This window comes from Lolium rigidum, chromosome 2 (assembly GCF_022539505.1).
Source record: "Lolium rigidum isolate FL_2022 chromosome 2, APGP_CSIRO_Lrig_0.1, whole genome shotgun sequence".
NCBI lineage: Eukaryota > Viridiplantae > Streptophyta > Magnoliopsida > Poales > Poaceae > Lolium > Lolium rigidum.
The window spans coordinates 90,029,352-90,047,169 of record NC_061509.1 but is presented as its reverse complement, the minus strand read 5'-3'; the positions used below and the strand labels follow the sequence as shown (position 1 = coordinate 90,047,169).

Genomic DNA, 17,818 nt, shown 5'->3' with positions numbered 1-17,818 from the left:
TTTTGATTATGTAAGATAATCAATTAACTCAAATCAAAGTAATCCGTTTTGCTCAGTTCAACCCTTTGGCAAAAGGTAACAGAGTCGTGCTGTCGTGGTAGTCAGCTAGTGCATGCAGTGAGCATCCACATGGCATACGCAGCCAACACAGAGTCTTTTGACCAGGAATGGACCAAATAGCAGATGCAAGATGCCAGGAAGCTCAACCCGGATTCAAGAAATCATGAGGACGATGAAACCAAATTGTTCATACCAGCAAAAGGAGAAATAGATGAACTGCGCATTTCTAACGCGATTTCGGCATGAGTAGCAAGAGCTAACGTTTTCTGACTAGGCAATAGATGAAGTGAACTACATTTTCCTGCGCAGATCAAACTAAGGTTACTCCTAACACGGAACGATTTGTTCGTGGCTAACAGATTCTACTTGTCCAGCACAGTCTCGTCGTCCTTGAGGAGCACGTCCATGGAGTTGATCACGGCCGTCGTGGCATTCTCCTTGGCCTTGTCGGCCAGCGCCTTGACAAGACTGGCGAGGCAGGAGTCGGCGTCGTCGGAGGCGCACTTGGGCATCAGGTGCTCGGCGACGTCGGCGGGGGTGATCTCGGCCTCGTGCAGCAGCGCCTCGATGCCGTCGAACAGAGGATGGGCGTCGATGCCGTGGTAGTTCCTGGCGAGGAACCTGAAGGCCTCGAAGCAGCAGTAGGACATCTCGATGTGCTTGTCCATGCGGCCGCGGCGGATGAGCGCCGGATCCAGCTTCTCGACGTGGTTGGTGGTGAAGATGATGATGCGCTCTCCCCCGCACGCCGACCAGAGCCCGTCGATGGCGTTGAGCAGGCCGGAGAGCGTGACCTTCCTGGCCTCCTCGTAGTCGTCGGGGCCCGGCGGCGGCGGCTTCTTCCTGTCGCGCTTGCCGGTGAGGTCGGCGGCGCAGTCGATGTCCTCGACGACGATGATGGACTTGCCCTTGGTCTCGACGAAGAGGCGCTGGAGCTCGGCGTTGGTGGTGACGGAGGTGAGCTCGATGTTGTAGACGTCGTAGTCGAGGTAGTTGGCCATGGCGGCGATCATGGTGGACTTGCCGGTGCCCGGCGGGCCGTAGAGGAGGTAGCCGCGCTTCCAGGCCTTGCCGATGCGCGCGTAGTAGTCCCTGCCGTTCCGGAACGCGTCGAGGTCGTCCATGATGGCGCGCTTCTTGGCAGGGTCCATGGCCAGCGTGTCGAAGGTGGAGGGGTGCTCGAACACCACGTAGCTCCAGGAGCAGTTGTGCCTGCCAAGAAACACGCACGCGTCGAGCTGGTAAGAGGAAGGAGAAATCGGTCGCCTTATTATGCCCCGAGGAGGTCCGTCTAAGCTCACCGGTCGAAGGTGTTGGTGAAGAGCTTCTGGCGGCGCGTGCTGGCCATGATGGCGCGGCCCTCGCGGGAGACGTGGGGGAGGTAGGACTCGACGATGAGGTCGCGGTGGCGCTCGTGGAAGACGAGCCGGTAGGTGCGGCGGGGGACGGCCCCTCCGAGGGACACGGAGTGCCACCAGACGGTGGCGCCTTGGAACTCGTCGGCGATCTCCTCGTTGTGGTCCATGCTGAGGAGGAAGCGCTCGGTGCCGCGCGCGGCGAGCTCGGCCCGGAGCGACCTCGCCCGGGTGGCGCACTGGGCGCTGAGGTAGGCCTTGGCCCGGTCGTAGACGGCCCCGATGCCCAGGCGGCCGCCGCCGTCGTGGTCGGTGATGGTGATGGTGAGCCAGGGGTCGAGGAGCGCCACGAGCCAGCGCGCGTGCCGCCGCATGAGGTGGCCGAGGTAGTACTTGAAGACGGTGCGCGGGAGGAAGGGGCGGACCATGCTCCACACGAACATCAGGCCCGCCAGCGCCGACCCGAGGCTCGTCAGCGCCGATCCCAGCCCGGCGTAACGCTCGACTGCCCCCTTCGGCGACGGCATCGTCGCCTTCGGCCGCGGCATCGCGGTGAGTCGGCGGCGGAAGGTTGGGAGCGCCGCCGCCGGGGCTTGTGTGCGGCCGGGTTGGGGTTTTTGTTCCGAAAGTGCTGTGCGGGTGGCACCTGTCCTCCTCTTCTCCCCTAAAAAGTACTACTCCGGTCCGGGTGTTGGGCCTTGGCCCTTGGGCGGCTTCTCGGTTTTTGCTTCGACGCGGTCGGGCGGGAGCAGGAATCGTCCCATCGTTGCCCTTCCATACGACAGGCTTCCGTCTGAGTTGTGACGTCAACGGCGTCAGGCGCTCATATACTTTTGACCAAATTCAACTGCAGAGCTTGCTTTGATTCCACGCAAAATTCCTGCGGGAACGACGCCAACATTTCAGAACTGCACGCAGAGGGAGGACGGACAGAGATATGGTGCACAATGACACCACTGATCCCTTTTTAAAAAATAATTATAAAATTTATTTTTAAGTTTTAGAAAAATCTGAAAATAAATTATAATGTAGCTAGTATTGTATCCCACAAACGTGCAAACTTTCAACTGGAAATAATGTGTATTTTGGGCTACACAAAAAAAACAAATATGTGAAACTGAGTAAAGTGATTCAATTCTCCAAAAAGAAATCAGACTTTGTTATTTTTGTGTTGCTTAAAAAACAAAATATTTGTAATTAAGATTTTGTACGTTAGTGGGATCATCATCAGCTACAAGGACGAAACAACTTGGAGCAAGGAGGAAGTGGGGCACCGTCGTGGAAGTTGAACAAAACCTAGCGCCACTTCAGAGCCAAGACTTGGAGTTGCTGCCAGCCAGCATCTTCAATCCGCCGCAAAACATCCGGTGCCGAGGATGAACTCTAGATTGAAGCACCTTTGGATCTTCCTATCCACCTTTCCGAACCACAAACTGGAGCGCCCTATCGTTTCTTCCCCTCCCCACAATGGTCGACCGGAAGATACTTCTCAACACATCTGCTCCAAGGTGGCCATGAACCACGACCTTATGGAAGGAGTCGTCAGTCCTCCTCATTATTCCCAGCTCCGACCTCTGGAGCAGGCGAACGACAAGCAAGAACCCTACACCACGCCAACTTCGGCCGCTCGAAGCAAGTGTTTCGTTCCCATCTACTGACATCAAGTCGAACACTCGCATACAACCAAGACTCCAAAAGTACGATGTACAAACCGAGCAGTTCGCCCTTCTCCCCTCTAAGCAGCAGCGCCATCGGAGTCAAGTCGGAAGAGCGCTCGGTAGAAAATGACGACTCTCAAGTTTATTGCAGCGGAGATAGAGAAATAGATAGAGATAATGACCGAGCACCTACCATCCTGTAGGACTTTATTCAATACTCGAAACGATCGTTATTAAATATCATCAATATTTTATTGGTGAAATTATCCAACGGCTATTGTCACAATTCACAAGTTAGAACCTTGATTTGTTTTAGGATAAACGGAGGGAGATCTTCCCACTACAATTTTTATTTACTTTAACAAATCTAAATATTTACAAAGCTTGGAAGCTTTAAAAATGAAATAATGAAGATGGTAGCAATCCATTCTAAATTTGTAATTGCAACCATTCATTGAAATATTATGCATATTTCTTCCTCATTCCGTGACTAACAAGCTTGAGCTCCTAATAGTAAACCCCATTCCAAACATGAGAAACTAGGTGTCTAATCCTTGAAGGTTTTGTTGTTTCTAATTATCCAAATACCCTAGGTAGTTAGAATTAGGATTTCGATGAAAAATGGTACTTGAAGTTCTCCTTATGTCTATAAGGCTGCCAAGACACGTTTCTAGTCCTTTGTGGGCTAACAAAAATCCTAGCATTGTTAGCGAAAGGACATGTCCAAAATAAGTGTATAAAAGTCTCTTCTTGGGCAAATCTGAATGTTGCACCCTGCAAATGGAAAAAACCCAAGTATATTTATAGTGTTGAGCATTGTCTGTAATAGCAATCAGAAGAAAATTTTATGTTTTGAGTAACATGAAGATTTCCATACCATGAAAAGTGAGGAGGTGCAGGAAGATGTCCAATCATAGCTTTATAAGATTTATGAGATTAAAAGCTCTTATTTTCCCAAACATAGGCCCACTCATCCAAATTACCATCATGAACCATTTGAAGAGCCTTATGGCAAATGTATTCTAATTGTTCAAATTCTGCATACGTTTGTTATAGGAAGTGAGGTAGATGGAATAGATCTTCAAGGTATTCAGAGTGAATAACTTCATGGACCTTGTTGTATATTTTGGTAGCATAGGATACCATGTGAGGTAACTGCTGATGAAGACAAGCATTTAGGATAGGTCAACCCAAAATAGTGATGTTTTTCCATCTCCCAAGGTAATTCTTTCCATGGTTTTATAAACATCAAGCAATTTGAGATGATCTTTCCACTAAAATGATCCTTCTGTGTGGTTTCCACGAAGAACATCATTGTCATAATATGGGTACTTCAAATTTACGAAAGGAAGATCATGTCTATTGTATAATTTGTGAAGACTCTTGAGTAATATTTGCATTATTTTGAGCCTCAAGGTTTATTACACCAAGGGATCCCTAAATTGGGTATGCAACCTTTATTCTCGGGAACTAAGGTAGATCCTTTTGATTGTACATCTAAATTTTCTTTCTCCAAAAGATAGTGTCTCATGTATTTGATCACTTAGGGGGTGTTTGGTGTGGCTTTTTTTGGCTTTTGGCTTTGGCAAAAGCCACCAAAAGCACCTAAATAGGTGCTTTTTTTGGCTTTTGGATTTTGGAAGCCAAAAGAATAGGATCTTTGTTTTTAGCTTCCAAAATCCAAAAGCCAAAAAAAGCACCTATTTAGGTGCTTTTGGTGGCTTTTGCCAAAGCCAAAAGCCAAAAAAAGCCACACCAAACACCCCCTTAATCTTTTGTAGTAATAAGAACACATAGAATTTTTCCCCTAGCACTCCATTCAGCATAACACCTGAAGTTCGTGAGCTCAAAATCATCTCTATCCATTCTAGGCAATTATCACCAAAACATCTCGTCTTTAGAATTTTAAGAATTGTGTTGTGTTCAATTATGTCAAAAGCCTTGTCAAAATCTAATTTGTGCATAGGGATTTCATCTTTTGAATGGCACTTAAATAAGCAATCAAATGCCCAGCTAAGACAGTCCTGAATAGATCTCTTTTTTGAGAAATCCATATTGATTTTTGGGTACTAGCTGCAGAATTATTTTTTTAGTCTATTTGCTAGTAGCTTTGTTATTATTTTGAGCACACTAATAAGAAATGAGATTAGCCTGAAATCAGCAGCTATTGTTGGACATTTATTCTTGGGAATGACAACGATGAAGCACGAATTGATGCTCTCAAGGAAAAACTTCGCATCATAAAAATCCTGGATTAAAGCCTTTATATCATTAGCAATAATATGCCAACACCTTTTGATGTACTCATTATTAAATCTATCAGGACGTGGTGATTTCTCATTTGGTAATTCTTTGACCACTTCTTCTATTTCTTTATTTGAGTAAGAAATTTTCAAAGAGAGCAGAGGTTTAAAGTCCATATCTTCATCATACACCTCAATATAAGTTAAATTGAATTTTTGGATGATCAGTTTTGCCATTTTGTCTTTGAAAGCATTCGAGAGAATTTTATATTTGTCATCATGTTCTGTGATCTCAGCTTGGTCATTATTTTAGCATAGCGATATAATTGTGCATGTAGTTGATAGTAGCTCTCCAATGGACAACCCTTGGATTTTCATCTCCAAGTTTCACCATCTTATTTTCCATCTTTATTTCCAGTAAGCTTTCTGATTCTTAAGCAAAGTGATTACATCATACTTGACAATATCCCTTAAATTCCATTCAACCAAGGATAGTGGCCTTGTTTCTTCGAGAATATCCATCAATTACATAACTTCGTTCACTTTTCCAATTAGTTGCTTGAGACAAGACATATTTTTGGCCCAATGTTTTGTGCTTCTTCTCAACCTTCGAATTGTACTGAAAGTTTCTTTTTTTTTTGTAAAATGCTTTGTAGTACAACTTTCCAAATATCATCAATATTATTATGCTACAGATCAATGCAAATGCGAGTTTGACCAAATCAGGAACTAAAAGCAGTATAATAAGCTAAGAGTGTAGCTTCAATTCCATGACACATGTGCATCGTGATCTAGGAATCACATGAATCTGATATATCAAGTTAGCAGATTTTATATTTTTCCCATAGCATTCTTGGAAAAACACATTTTCGATAAAGGGAATATATTAATATCAATAAGATACCAATTACACCCAGCCTCTGCAACAACGCACCACCCTAATGGCACTACGGATGCACACAACCAAAAAAAAAAGAAAATAAAACTAAGAAACAAAAGTCCCGCTACAGTATCTCGGGCCTAACAACAGCAATACATCCACCGCCAAGACAACACCTGAATTACAGAATCTCCAAAAAATGACGCCTCCAAGAAGGGAACAGTGCTCAAACACCGTCATCGCCCGATCAAAGATCTTAGGTTTTCACCCTGAAGATAGTCCCCGCTCTCAAAACAATGCCTCCACCAAGGCCATTGCCAGGCACAACTAGTTAGGGCCAGACCTTGGGTTTTCACCCTGAAAGGTAAGATTCTGCACTTCACCTGTGTTGTCGCCCCCATTTTCATACCGCTGTTGTGAAGCCCGGAACACCAAGCAAGTCTCTCAACAGCGCGGAGACTTGAACCTCACTTAGCTAGTCCTCCCCTCTGGTCTTCATGAAATTCTCTTCTTCCGACTTTCATCATGGATCCATAGTCACTTGATGTCAACACAGAAAAAGAGCTTCGCGCCGCTCCCTCCAGAACCAATCGGTCGGAATAAAAGCATGGGTGCGCACGACCGAATACCTCCGATCCAGCAAAGTCCAGGCAAAGCACTCTTACATTCGCCGGTGGAGCCTTCCGGAACTCAACCCACCGGCCAGATAACGAGTCCAGGCCTCCGGTAGGTGATGAGGACATCCCATCTCTTGATACAACCGCTGTACCTACAGCCACACAAATACAAGGACCAATCACTCGAGCTCGTGCCAAACAACTTAACTATCAGGTACTTTCGTTTCTTGGAACAATTCCTCACATACATGAGAATATGATGCTGCCTAAATCAGATATGTTTGTTACTCTTAGGAATGATGGACCAAGCATGGATGAGGAGGACAAGCATTGGAGCATGATCACGCATGGAGGAGATGGCAGCAAGCGTTTGAGGATTGAAGATGACGCCGCAAGTGGAGATTTCAGAACTTTGAAGCCACCATAAAAAGAGATGAAGACATGGACGAAATATAGAGTTTCCCACTTCATAATTTCGTCCATAGCATGTTATGGTGCTGCGTCACCTTTAGTTTTGGGCCAGGCCCATGTCATTTTCACGGGATTTAAGTCAGCCACTTTTTAGAGTCCGTATTGAAGGGGAAAGGCCTTCTAGGGTTTGGTTCGACCACCATACGTATGGTTGGCCGAAACCCCACCTTTTCCTCCTTTAAATACCTCCATAGCCGTCACGTTTAGACTCGGATTTTGATTAGATTAAAAGTTAGCCAATTGCTGCAACTACGTGTACTTCTTTTGAGGCCAACGCCCAGAACAAGACCGACTATTCAGAATCCCACCATCATCAATCAAGCTTTCATCTATATCCGCAATATTCTGATTGCACCTTTAGTTCTTACTTGTTCTCGATTTCCGGTAGGAATTAAGACCCTCGCTGGTCAGGCTGATCGCGCTTCCGCAAGATCAGTAACTCCCGGAGATTGTCCTAGCGATTGCATTGGCGCACGAGCTTTGCACGTGTAGTCGGATCGTCAAGCACGAACTCCACCAACAAATCGATCTATCTTCATCTCATCGAAAGATCGGACACCTTTGCCCTATCAAGTGGTATCAGATTTCAGGTTGCTCGGTGAGATTTTACGCCATCATACCCATAAACCACGAAAAAGCCAAAAAATACAGTTAGGGTTTAGATCATCTCGCCCCATAAACCCCCTGCCACGCCTTGCATTGTCTTTTCAGTTTTGCATAGTTGAATTTGTGTACGCATCTTCGTGTCGAGTTGCTTGGTCTTAGCGTCTAGTTCCTTTAGAGTTTCGAGTTCTGGTCATATTAGTCACGCCGCCGCCGCCACTCGCACCATACGCGGATCACCGCCACCACCACCACCATATACTTCCGCCAGCTGCCATATACACCCTGCCAAATACTTCCGCCACGGCCATATACACCCTGCCATATACTTCCGCCACTGCCATATACACCCTGCCACATACATCTGTATCCACCATATACCCCGTTTCCTACCGCGACACAGATTCGTGTTGTTTCTCTGCCGCGACAGAGCCCGTGTAGAATTAGGTTTTATTGTTTTTCCTACTTAGTTGTTACCTTCTAATATCATCTTGCGCTGCGAAAAAATTTCCGTGAGTTAAGTTTCGGCCGCCAGTAAAGAATTGGAAGGAGAGCAAAAAAAAAAAAAAAAAAAAAAAAAGAGTCTGGAACCGCCTCCGAAAAACTTTTCTGGCTACATTGGTTTTCCAACTTGGCGATCACTTTTCGCCACTGGCCGTTATAGCGACATTTTTTTGGCGCCTGCGCGCTTTTCAGAGCACTTTCCAGAAATTTCGACAAAAATTTTTTCTGAGGCTACACTGTTTTTAGACCTTGGGGATCAGTTTGAGACACTTGCTATCATAGTGATTTTTCGCACCTCGCGTCGCCACATCATCGCCACCTCATCGCTGCTAGTTGCTTCTGTGCCGCGCCGTGACCTCGTTAGTGTTCTAGGCTCGCGTCTCTAGTACGGTCTAGCCTAGGACCAGACACGAGTACCGTTGTTGAGCATACTTTCAACAACTGCATCGCTGTTTTGACAATTGCTGTTTTTTGCCACCATATATAAGCCATCCTACAGCTCCACATATTGTCTCCACGTGCACTGTGTCGACCCCAGGTAATCGCTTTGGCAATCTTTGGAGAAGCTGATCTTTGTTGGTTGCCGTATCACCTTCCTCCTGTTTGGTAAGAACTTGTAAGAGCTTTGTATTTTGCTTGACCAATTGCGCGTGAACCACCATATTCCGTAGTTTCTAGGCATATACATTTGTGCTTTTGAGTACTAACCATGTCAGGACCTACACCGGCCGCTGTTGACCCGGCCAAGATGACGAGTGAGGAGTTGCATGCTCACTTTACCCACCTTTTGGGTGGGCATGCACGCGACACCGAGGCGCGCATTGGTGATGTAGATGCCAAACTCACCGACGCGCTGGACAAGCTGGATGGCCTCGAGGCAGCTTTCAACACCAAGCTCGACGCCAAGTTCCAGGAGTTGTTGACTCGGTTACCGCCGCCTCGCGCCAACGTGCAACGCCGCGCACGCCGCGTTCCTCGTGCGGACATTCCTGCAGGTACCGCTCCTGCTGCGGCAGCCGCACATGACGCGCCTTCTGATGAAGGCTACGAAGATTATGAAGGGGACGCGGACGAGCAGGTAGATGAGAACGTCGTGGACGGCGAGGAAGTCCAACAACCTGCACCTGGTCGTCCACGGCAGCTGAACCGCCACGCTCGACCACCTCCACGCCCGGTACGTAATGATGATGATCATGTTGCTAAGCTGAAACTGAATATTCCGCCATTTGAGGGTAGATATAATCCTGATGCATATCTTACATGGGAATTGGAAGTAGAACAACGCTTTGCATGTTTAAAATACCCTGATCACTTGCGTGTTAGTCCTGCTACTTGTGAGTTCACAGATTTCGCATCTATTTGGTGGTCTGAATATTGTAGAACACACGCAGCAAATATTCCTGCTACATGGGTTGGGTTAAAACTTGCTATGCGTACTCGTTTTGTTCCTCCACATTATCAACGTGATTTGCTGAAAAAATTGTCTCGCTTAGAACAAGGAAAAAATTCTGTAGAAGACTATTATCAAGAATTGCAAAGCTGGCATGATTCGCTGTGGTATTGTAGAGGATAATGAGGCTATGCTTGCTCGTTTCTTTGGTGGTTTGAATAAAGAGATTCAGCATATTTTAGATTATAAGGAGTACAACACTATTACTCGCTTGTTTCATCTTGCTTGCAAAGCTGAACGTGAAGTGCAGGATCGTCAACCACCATGGAGAAGAGCTAACGTTTCCGCAGGTCGTACATCGTCGTGGTCTCCGCGACAATCAGCGCCACAATCTCGTGGTACTGCACCAGCACCTACTACCTCCAAGTACACCGCGCCTGCATCACGAGCACCTCCTGCCTCTACACCGACACCATCGGCTGGTCCTCCTCGGAGTTCATCTTCCATGGCCTCCACGGGGAAGACGCGCGACATTCAATGTCACAAATGCTTGGGATTTGGTCACATAGAGAGAGAATGCAGAACCAAGCGTGTGATGTTGGTGCGTGAAGATGGAGAATATGATTCTGGAAGTGACTTTGATGAAGATACATTGGCCCTTATTGCTGCACGTGATGGTGCCAACTGCGATTCCGAGAGAGAGATGGAGGTAATGGAAGGCGACAGCTGCTGATCGGTACGGGAGCTTAGTTGCACAGCGTGTGTTGAGCGTGCAATTGAGCAAAGCTGAGCATGATCAACGCCACAATCTGTTCCAAACAAGAGGCGTTGTAAAAGAGCGAGCTATAAGGATCATCATTGATGGAGGGAGCTGCAATAATCTGGCTAGCGTTGACATGGTGGAGAAGCTTTCTCTTCCTACAAGACAGCGCACACATCCATACTACATACAATGGTTTGAGAGCTCTCGGAAGCTCAAGGTAACAAGAACTACACGTGTGCATTTTACCATTGGTACATATTCTGATTTTGTGGATTGTGATGTTGTACCTATGCAAGCTTGTTCTTTGTTACTTGGTAGACCTTGGCAATTTGATAGAGAATCTGTTCATAATGGTAAAACTAATCAGTATTCTCTTATGCATGATGGAAAGAAAATTGGTCTCAAACCTATGACTCCTGAACAAATACTAAAAGATGATCTTGCTAGAGCTAGTAGAGTAAAAAACGAGGAGAAACTTAAGAGTGAGAATCAGATTGTTGCTGCAGATTTTGTTCCACCTAAGACTAATACTAAATCTGATTCGAACCATGCTACTGAAATTCGTTTGAAAAATCCTTGTTTGCTTGCTAGCAAATCTGATATTGCTGAACTTGATGTGAACACTACTCAATGCTATGCTATCATTTGCAAAGAAGTTCTGTTTTCATTTGAGGATATGCCTCCTTCTTTTCCACTGCGGTTGCTAACCTTTTGCGGGAATTCATTGATGTGTTCCCACAAGATGTTCCCCCTGGACTACCACCTATCCGTGGCATAGAACACCAGATTGACTTGATTCCAGGAGCGTCGCTGCCCAACCGTGCACCATACCGTACCAATCCTGAAGAGACGAAAGAGATTCAGCGACAAATTCAGGTTCTCCAAGATAAAGGTTACATTCGTGAGTCTCTTAGCCCATGTGCTGTTCCTATTATCTTGGTACCTAAGAAGGATGGTTCTTCACGCATGTGTACTGATTGTAGAACTATTAATAATATTACCATTCGATACCGTCATCCAATACCTCGTTTAGATGATATGCTTGATGAATTGAGTGGTTATATTATGTTCTCTAAAGTTGATTTGCGTAGTGGTTACCACCAGATTCGTATGAAATTAGGAGATGAATGGAAAACAGCGTTTAAAACTAAGTTCGGCTTATATGAGTGGTTAGTAATGCCCTTTGGTTTAACTAATGCACCTAGTACTTTCATGAGACTGATGAACGAAGTTTTACGTGCTTTTATTGGACGTTTTGTGGTGGTATACTTTGATGATATTCTGATTTATAGCAAATCTTTGGAGGAACATTTGGATCATTTACGTGCTGTTTTCAATGCATTACGTGATGCACGTTTGTATGGTAATCTTGAGAAGTGCACCTTTTGCACCAATCGAGTTGCGTTTCTTGGCTATGTTGTTACTGCGCAGGGAATTGAAGTTGATCCAGCCAAGATTGAGGCAATTGAGAGTTGGCCGCAGCCAAAGACGGTCACACAAGTGAGGAGTTTTCTTGGCCTCGCTGGCTTCTATAGGCGCTTTGTTAAAGATTTTGGATCCATTGCTGCGCCGCTGAATGAGCTTACAAAGAAGGATGTGCCCTTTGTGTGGGGCGATGCACAACAAGACGCCTTCATGATTCTGAAAGATAAGTTAACACATGCTCCATTACTCCAACTTCCTGATTTCAATAAGACTTTTGAGCTTGAATGTGATGCTAGTGGAATTGGTTTGGGAGGTGTGTTATTACAAGAGGGGAAACCTGTTGCATATTTTAGTGAAAAATTGAGTGGGCCTAGTCTGAACTATTCTACTTATGATAAAGAATTATATGCGCTGGTTCGGACATTAGAAACTTGGCAACATTATTTATGGCCTAAAGAATTTGTTATACATTCGGATCATGAATCTTTGAAGCATATTCGTAGTCAAGCTAAGTTGAATCGTCGCCATGCAAAGTGGGTTGAGTTTATAGAGTCTTTTCCTTATGTTATCAAACACAAAAAGGGTAAAGATAATGTTATTGCTGATGCTTTGTCGCGCCGTTATACTATGCTATCTCAACTTGACTTCAAGATTTTTGGATTAGAAACCATAAAGGAACAATACTTGCTTGATGCTGATTTTAAAGATGTGTTGCTGAATTGTAAAGATGGTAGAACATGGAACAAATTCGTCCTCAATGATGGATTTGTGTTCCGTGCTAACAAGCTATGCATCCCAGATGGTTCCGTTCGTCTTTTGTTGTTACAGGAGGCGCATGGAGGAGGATTGATGGGTCACTTTGGTGTGAAGAAGACGGAGGATGTACTTGCTGCACATTTCTTTTGGCCACGTATGCGTCGAGATGTTGAGAGATTTGTGGCGCGCTGCACTACATGTCAAAAAGCTAAGTCTCGACTTAATCCACATGGTTTATATATGCCTCTTCCTGTTCCTAGTGTACCTTGGGAGGATATTTCTATGGATTTCGTTTTGGGTTTGCCTCGTACACAGAAGGGGAGGGATAGTATCTTTGTTGTTGTGGATAGGTTTTCTAAGATGGCACATTTTATTCCATGTCACAAAACTGATGATGCTACACATGTTGCTGATTTGTTCTTTCGCGAAATTGTGCGTTTACATGGTGTGCCAAATACTATTGTTTCGATCGTGATACTAAGTTTCTTAGCCACTTTTGGAGATGTTTATGGGCTAAGTTGGGGACTAAATTGCTGTTTAGTACTACATGTCATCCCCAAACTGATGGACAAACTGAAGTAGTAAATAGAACTTTGTCTACTATGCTTGCGGGCTGTTTTGAAGAAGAACTTAAAATTGTGGGAAGAATGTTTACCTCATGTTAAATTTGCTTACAATCGCTCGCTGCATTCTACCACTAAGATGTGCCCATTTGAGATTGTTTATGGTTTTGTACCACGTGCACCTATTGATTTGTTGCCTTTACCATCTTCTGTGCAAAATAATTTGGATGCTACAAACCGTGTTGAATTGATACTAAAATTGCATGAGACTACTAAAGACAACATAGCACGCATGAATACTAAGTATAAAATTGCTGGGGATAGAGGAAGAAAACATGTTGTGTTTGATGTTGGTGATCTTGTTTGGTTGCATTTGCGCAAAGATCGTTTTCCTGAATTGCGCAAGTCGAAACTAATGCCACGCGCTGCTTGGTCCTTTTAAGGTGTTAGAGAAAATAAATGATAATGCATATAAACTTGAGCTTCCTGCAGAATTGGGTCCGGTTAGTCCTACATTTAACATTGCAGATTTGAAGCCTTACTTTGGTGAAGAAGAGGAGCTTTCGTCGAGGACGACTTCAATTCAAGAAGGGGGGCATGATGAGGACATCCCATCTCTTGATACAACCGCTGTACCTACAGCCACACAAATACAAGGACCAATCACTCGAGCTCGTGCCAAACAACTTAACTATCGAGTACTTTCGTTTCTTGGAACAATTCCTCACATACATGAGAATATGATGCTGCCTAAATCAGATATGTTTGTTACTCTTAGGAATGATGGACCAAGCATGGATGAGGAGGACAAGCATTGGAGCATGATCACGCATGGAGGAGATGGCAGCAAGCGTTTGAGGATTGAAGATGACGCCGCAAGTGGAGATTTCAGAACTTTGAAGCCACCATAAAAAGAGATGAAGACATGGACGAAATATAGAGTTTCCCACTTCATAATTTCGTCCATAGCATGTTATGGTGCTGCGTCACCTTTAGTTTTGGGCCAGGCCCATGTCATTTTCGCAGGATTTAAGTCAGCCACTTTTTAGAGTCCGTATTGAAGGGGGAAAGGCCTTCTAGGGTTTGGTTCGACCACCATACGTATGGTTGGCCGAAACCCCACCTTTTCCTCCTTTAAATACCTCCATAGCCGTCACGTTTAGACTCGGATTTTGATTAGATTAAAAGTTAGCCAATTGCTGCAACTACGTGTACTTCTTTTGAGGCCAACGCCCAGAACAAGACCGACTATTCAGAATCCCACCATCATCAATCAAGCTTTCATCTATATCCGCAATATTCTGATTGCACCTTTAGTTCTTACTTGTTCTCGATTTCAGGTAGGAATTAAGACCCTCGCTGGTCAGGCTGATCGCGCTTCCGCAAGATCAGTAACTCCCGGAGATTGTCCTAGCGATTGCATTGGCGCACGAGCTTTGCACGTGTAGTCGGATCGTCAAGCACGAACTCCACCAACAAATCGATCTATCTTCATCTCATCGAAAGATCGGACACCTTTGCCCTATCAGTAGGTCCTCCTCTTCACGCAAGAGAGGCCCTAGGACCGCCGCCTTTATACAGGTCGGACCCCCACGTCGGCGACCATCCCGGGCAGGCCAATCCAACCCTCCACCGGCGACACCATCGCCGGCTTCCATGCCCTCCATCTCGCCGCCGAATCGTGGTGATAGATCAAAAGATCCACCACCACCAACCGCAGGCCGACCCTCTCAAGCGTAGAAGAGAGCCACCTCCTCCGTCGAACCCAAGGCTGCTGCCCCGGGCGCCCTCGTGACGCGGAAGAAGCCCGAGATCGCCTCCACGCACCGACGAGAGGCGGGGGGGGGGGGGCATGACGCAGACCGAGGGCCTGGCCGCCACCCACCACCAGCCCCTGCCGGTGTGCTGCGGGTGGAAGCCTACGGGATGGGAGGGGGAGGACCGCAGCGGAAGAGTCGCCGCCGCCCGTCACCATCCGCGCCGGCCGCGGCCGCGTGCGTCGAGGAGGGGAGAGCCCGTCCGCCGTCCCCCACGTCAGCGAGGAAAGGCCCCCGCCGCCGCCACGCCCCGAGGGTCTTTGCCCCGACGGCGCTACCATCCCGTAGGCTTTCACCCGCAGCCTTGGAAAAACACATGTATATACATTTACATGTCGGCTAGAATTACCTAGTCATGATTCACTAATTTATTAACATAGGCATCTGATTTTACGTTTTGTACCCACATGAGATATGCATGTTAATTTTCCAAAATCTCGACGTTTTCAACAAAGATCATAGTGGACAACAAGTTTTTGAATACACAAATAACGTGAAGTCACTGCTCCAACATATAGGAGATTTGGAGCAAATACATTCTAAAAGAGTGGAACACATAGATTTGTAAAAATATCTAGAGGAATCGTTTTAAATCATAACTGAACAAATTTTAAAGTAGGATGTACTAGTTAACTATACTACAATCTCAGAATCATCCTCGGTGAACATTAAAAATAACTCTAATTTGTAGTTACCCTCCATGATGTCTTGTACTAAATGATGGTAATCTCATCTAACCATGTCATGGTTTAGCTAGAGAACTGGAAGGTTGCCATGGAGTATCAAAGCAAGAACCTTATTCATCGCCTAACCGATAATCTGAATACAATATCAATATGGATTAACTAGACAACATAAAAGGATCATTATGTTCCATGCCCTAATGACATGAATCCACGAAATGACGGGCATAAACTTCCAAAGGCTCAACTGAAAATCTTCTTCAATCCTCCATTGTAATATCATACCTTACCAATTGATTGTGTTAATGGCGACGGGGTCACACAACTTGTGCCGCATGTGCACTTAATTCACACATGTTGCAAAATGAACTAGCCGGTCATACAACTTGCGAAACATGTGCATCCCATGTCACAAAATGGTTTGATGTCCAACTTTTGGCAAAAAAACCGATCATGCGCGGGACACGTGAGGTACATGGTTCAGTCAAAATTGAGGAAAAATACAGAATATGACTGCCCCTTCTACCTCACGTGCATCGCGCGTGACCAGTTTTTGCAAAGAACCAGACATCAAACCATTGCATGACCTGGGGTGCACATATTTTGCAAGTTGTGTGACTTATGTGCACATGCAAGGCAAGATGTGTGATCGCGGGTTCCATTGCCTCAAATTTAATGGAGGAAGCCATGCATGTGTAAATGTTTTTCACAATTCTAACCAACTTTGTCCTCTGTAGGCAAGGAATATATTGCCTCTTGTTGGGAGCTGTTTTTGGCCAGCAGCCTGCCATGGATAGAAATATTATCGCAGCAGTGACTTAGGTGGACGCGTCTATAATCACTCAGGAGAAGGCATTCCAGCATGAGACACTAGGGATGAGCAGAAACTATCGCGTGCACAACCCATGTGTGTACAATCCCTATCCTAAAATAACAAGATCGGAGTCGAAAGCCATCAGGACTTTGTCATTAAGATAGAGGTGGGGATTCGAAATCGGGTGCTAACTCTTTACGCTTTTGCATGCCGACAATTATCAAAGAAACAATCAATCAAATCAATACTATCTATTTTTTATTCTTCGATGTCCCTTGTTTTTGCCAAAAATCGAATCATGGTAGAACCGAGTTTTAGCGAATAGGACCGGGTCAACCCATTGCTACGGAGAGCTCTGATGGTCTCTGCTAGACGAGTGGGGTTTTCGGCTCCACAAACTCGCCCGGATTCTCTTGTGTATCGTGCTTGTGGTTGTGTCTCCCTCGACGATGTTGGCTAGCGTATGGAGTTTGATGCCGAGGGTACCCACTAACGTGTTTGTGTACGAATACACTTTTTGGCAACACAACCTAGAAATATAATATAAGATCAGATCAGATCATCATGGCCGATGATAAGATTTTCAAACCTAAAGAAATCAACACGAGCAACATCATTGGGTCTAGCTCTGTTGACGTATCGAAAGATCAACGCCATGCTTTTGAGGTGCTCAAGAAGAAACGGCGAGAGGAGTTTGAGGTGTTGCGGAAGAGGCAGGAAGAGAAAGATTTTGAGGTGTTCCTTCTGAGCTTAAGGAAAGACTGGTAAGGGTACCGTCTCTTTTCTCCAGAACAAATATTTGAGATTCAGATTCAACGAGGACAGGTTAATCATGTATGTGAGTATATATCTATTTCAAAGATTAAGCAATGCATATGAATCACTTCGAACTTTGAAGCTGCGAATGGCTCACTAAATTAGTTATAGTGATTGACAAAAGAAGATATTTAACCGTGCAAAACACGAGGCCACAAGATCAACGGCGGTATCGGCCGTCACGTTATTGCACAAAAATGAAGTAATAGGAAGGAAGACAGCTTACTAGGATCAACATTGGAAGGTAGGGAGGAGGATCGATCGTTGCAGTGGGCAAAGCGTAAACTGTGATCACAAGTGTATCAGTACACGATTCATTTGCATACAAAATCATGAAACCGCACACTTGCGCATGCTTAAATCATTTCGCCTTGCACAATCGCTCGTGGAGTCATGGCCT

The 17,818-nt window shown here is 45.4% G+C and overlaps 1 protein-coding gene across 1 annotated transcript; it reads right to left on the bottom strand.

Moving 5' to 3' along the window:
• Positions 1 to 422: 422 nt before the first annotated feature.
• LOC124689956 (AAA-ATPase At3g28610-like) lies at positions 423 to 1,963 on the bottom strand. The gene is made up of 2 exons (XM_047223405.1): positions 1,362 to 1,963; positions 423 to 1,272 (listed from the first exon to the last, which is right to left on the bottom strand). The coding sequence occupies exons 1-2, from the start codon at positions 1,961 to 1,963 to the stop codon at positions 423 to 425; spliced, it is 1,452 nt and encodes a 483-aa protein (XP_047079361.1).
• Between the last annotated feature and the right edge of the window lie 15,855 nt (positions 1,964 to 17,818).

Excerpts from the sequence above, each read along its gene's own strand:
- LOC124689956 (XM_047223405.1), bottom strand. The coding sequence starts at position 1,963 with ATGCCGCGGCCGAAGGCGACGATGCCGTCGCCGAAGGGGGCAGTCGAG. Across the intron at positions 1,273-1,361 it reads TTCACCAACACCTTCGACCG|GCACAACTGCTCCTGGAGCT; the intron begins GTGAGCTTAGAC and ends GTTTCTTGGCAG.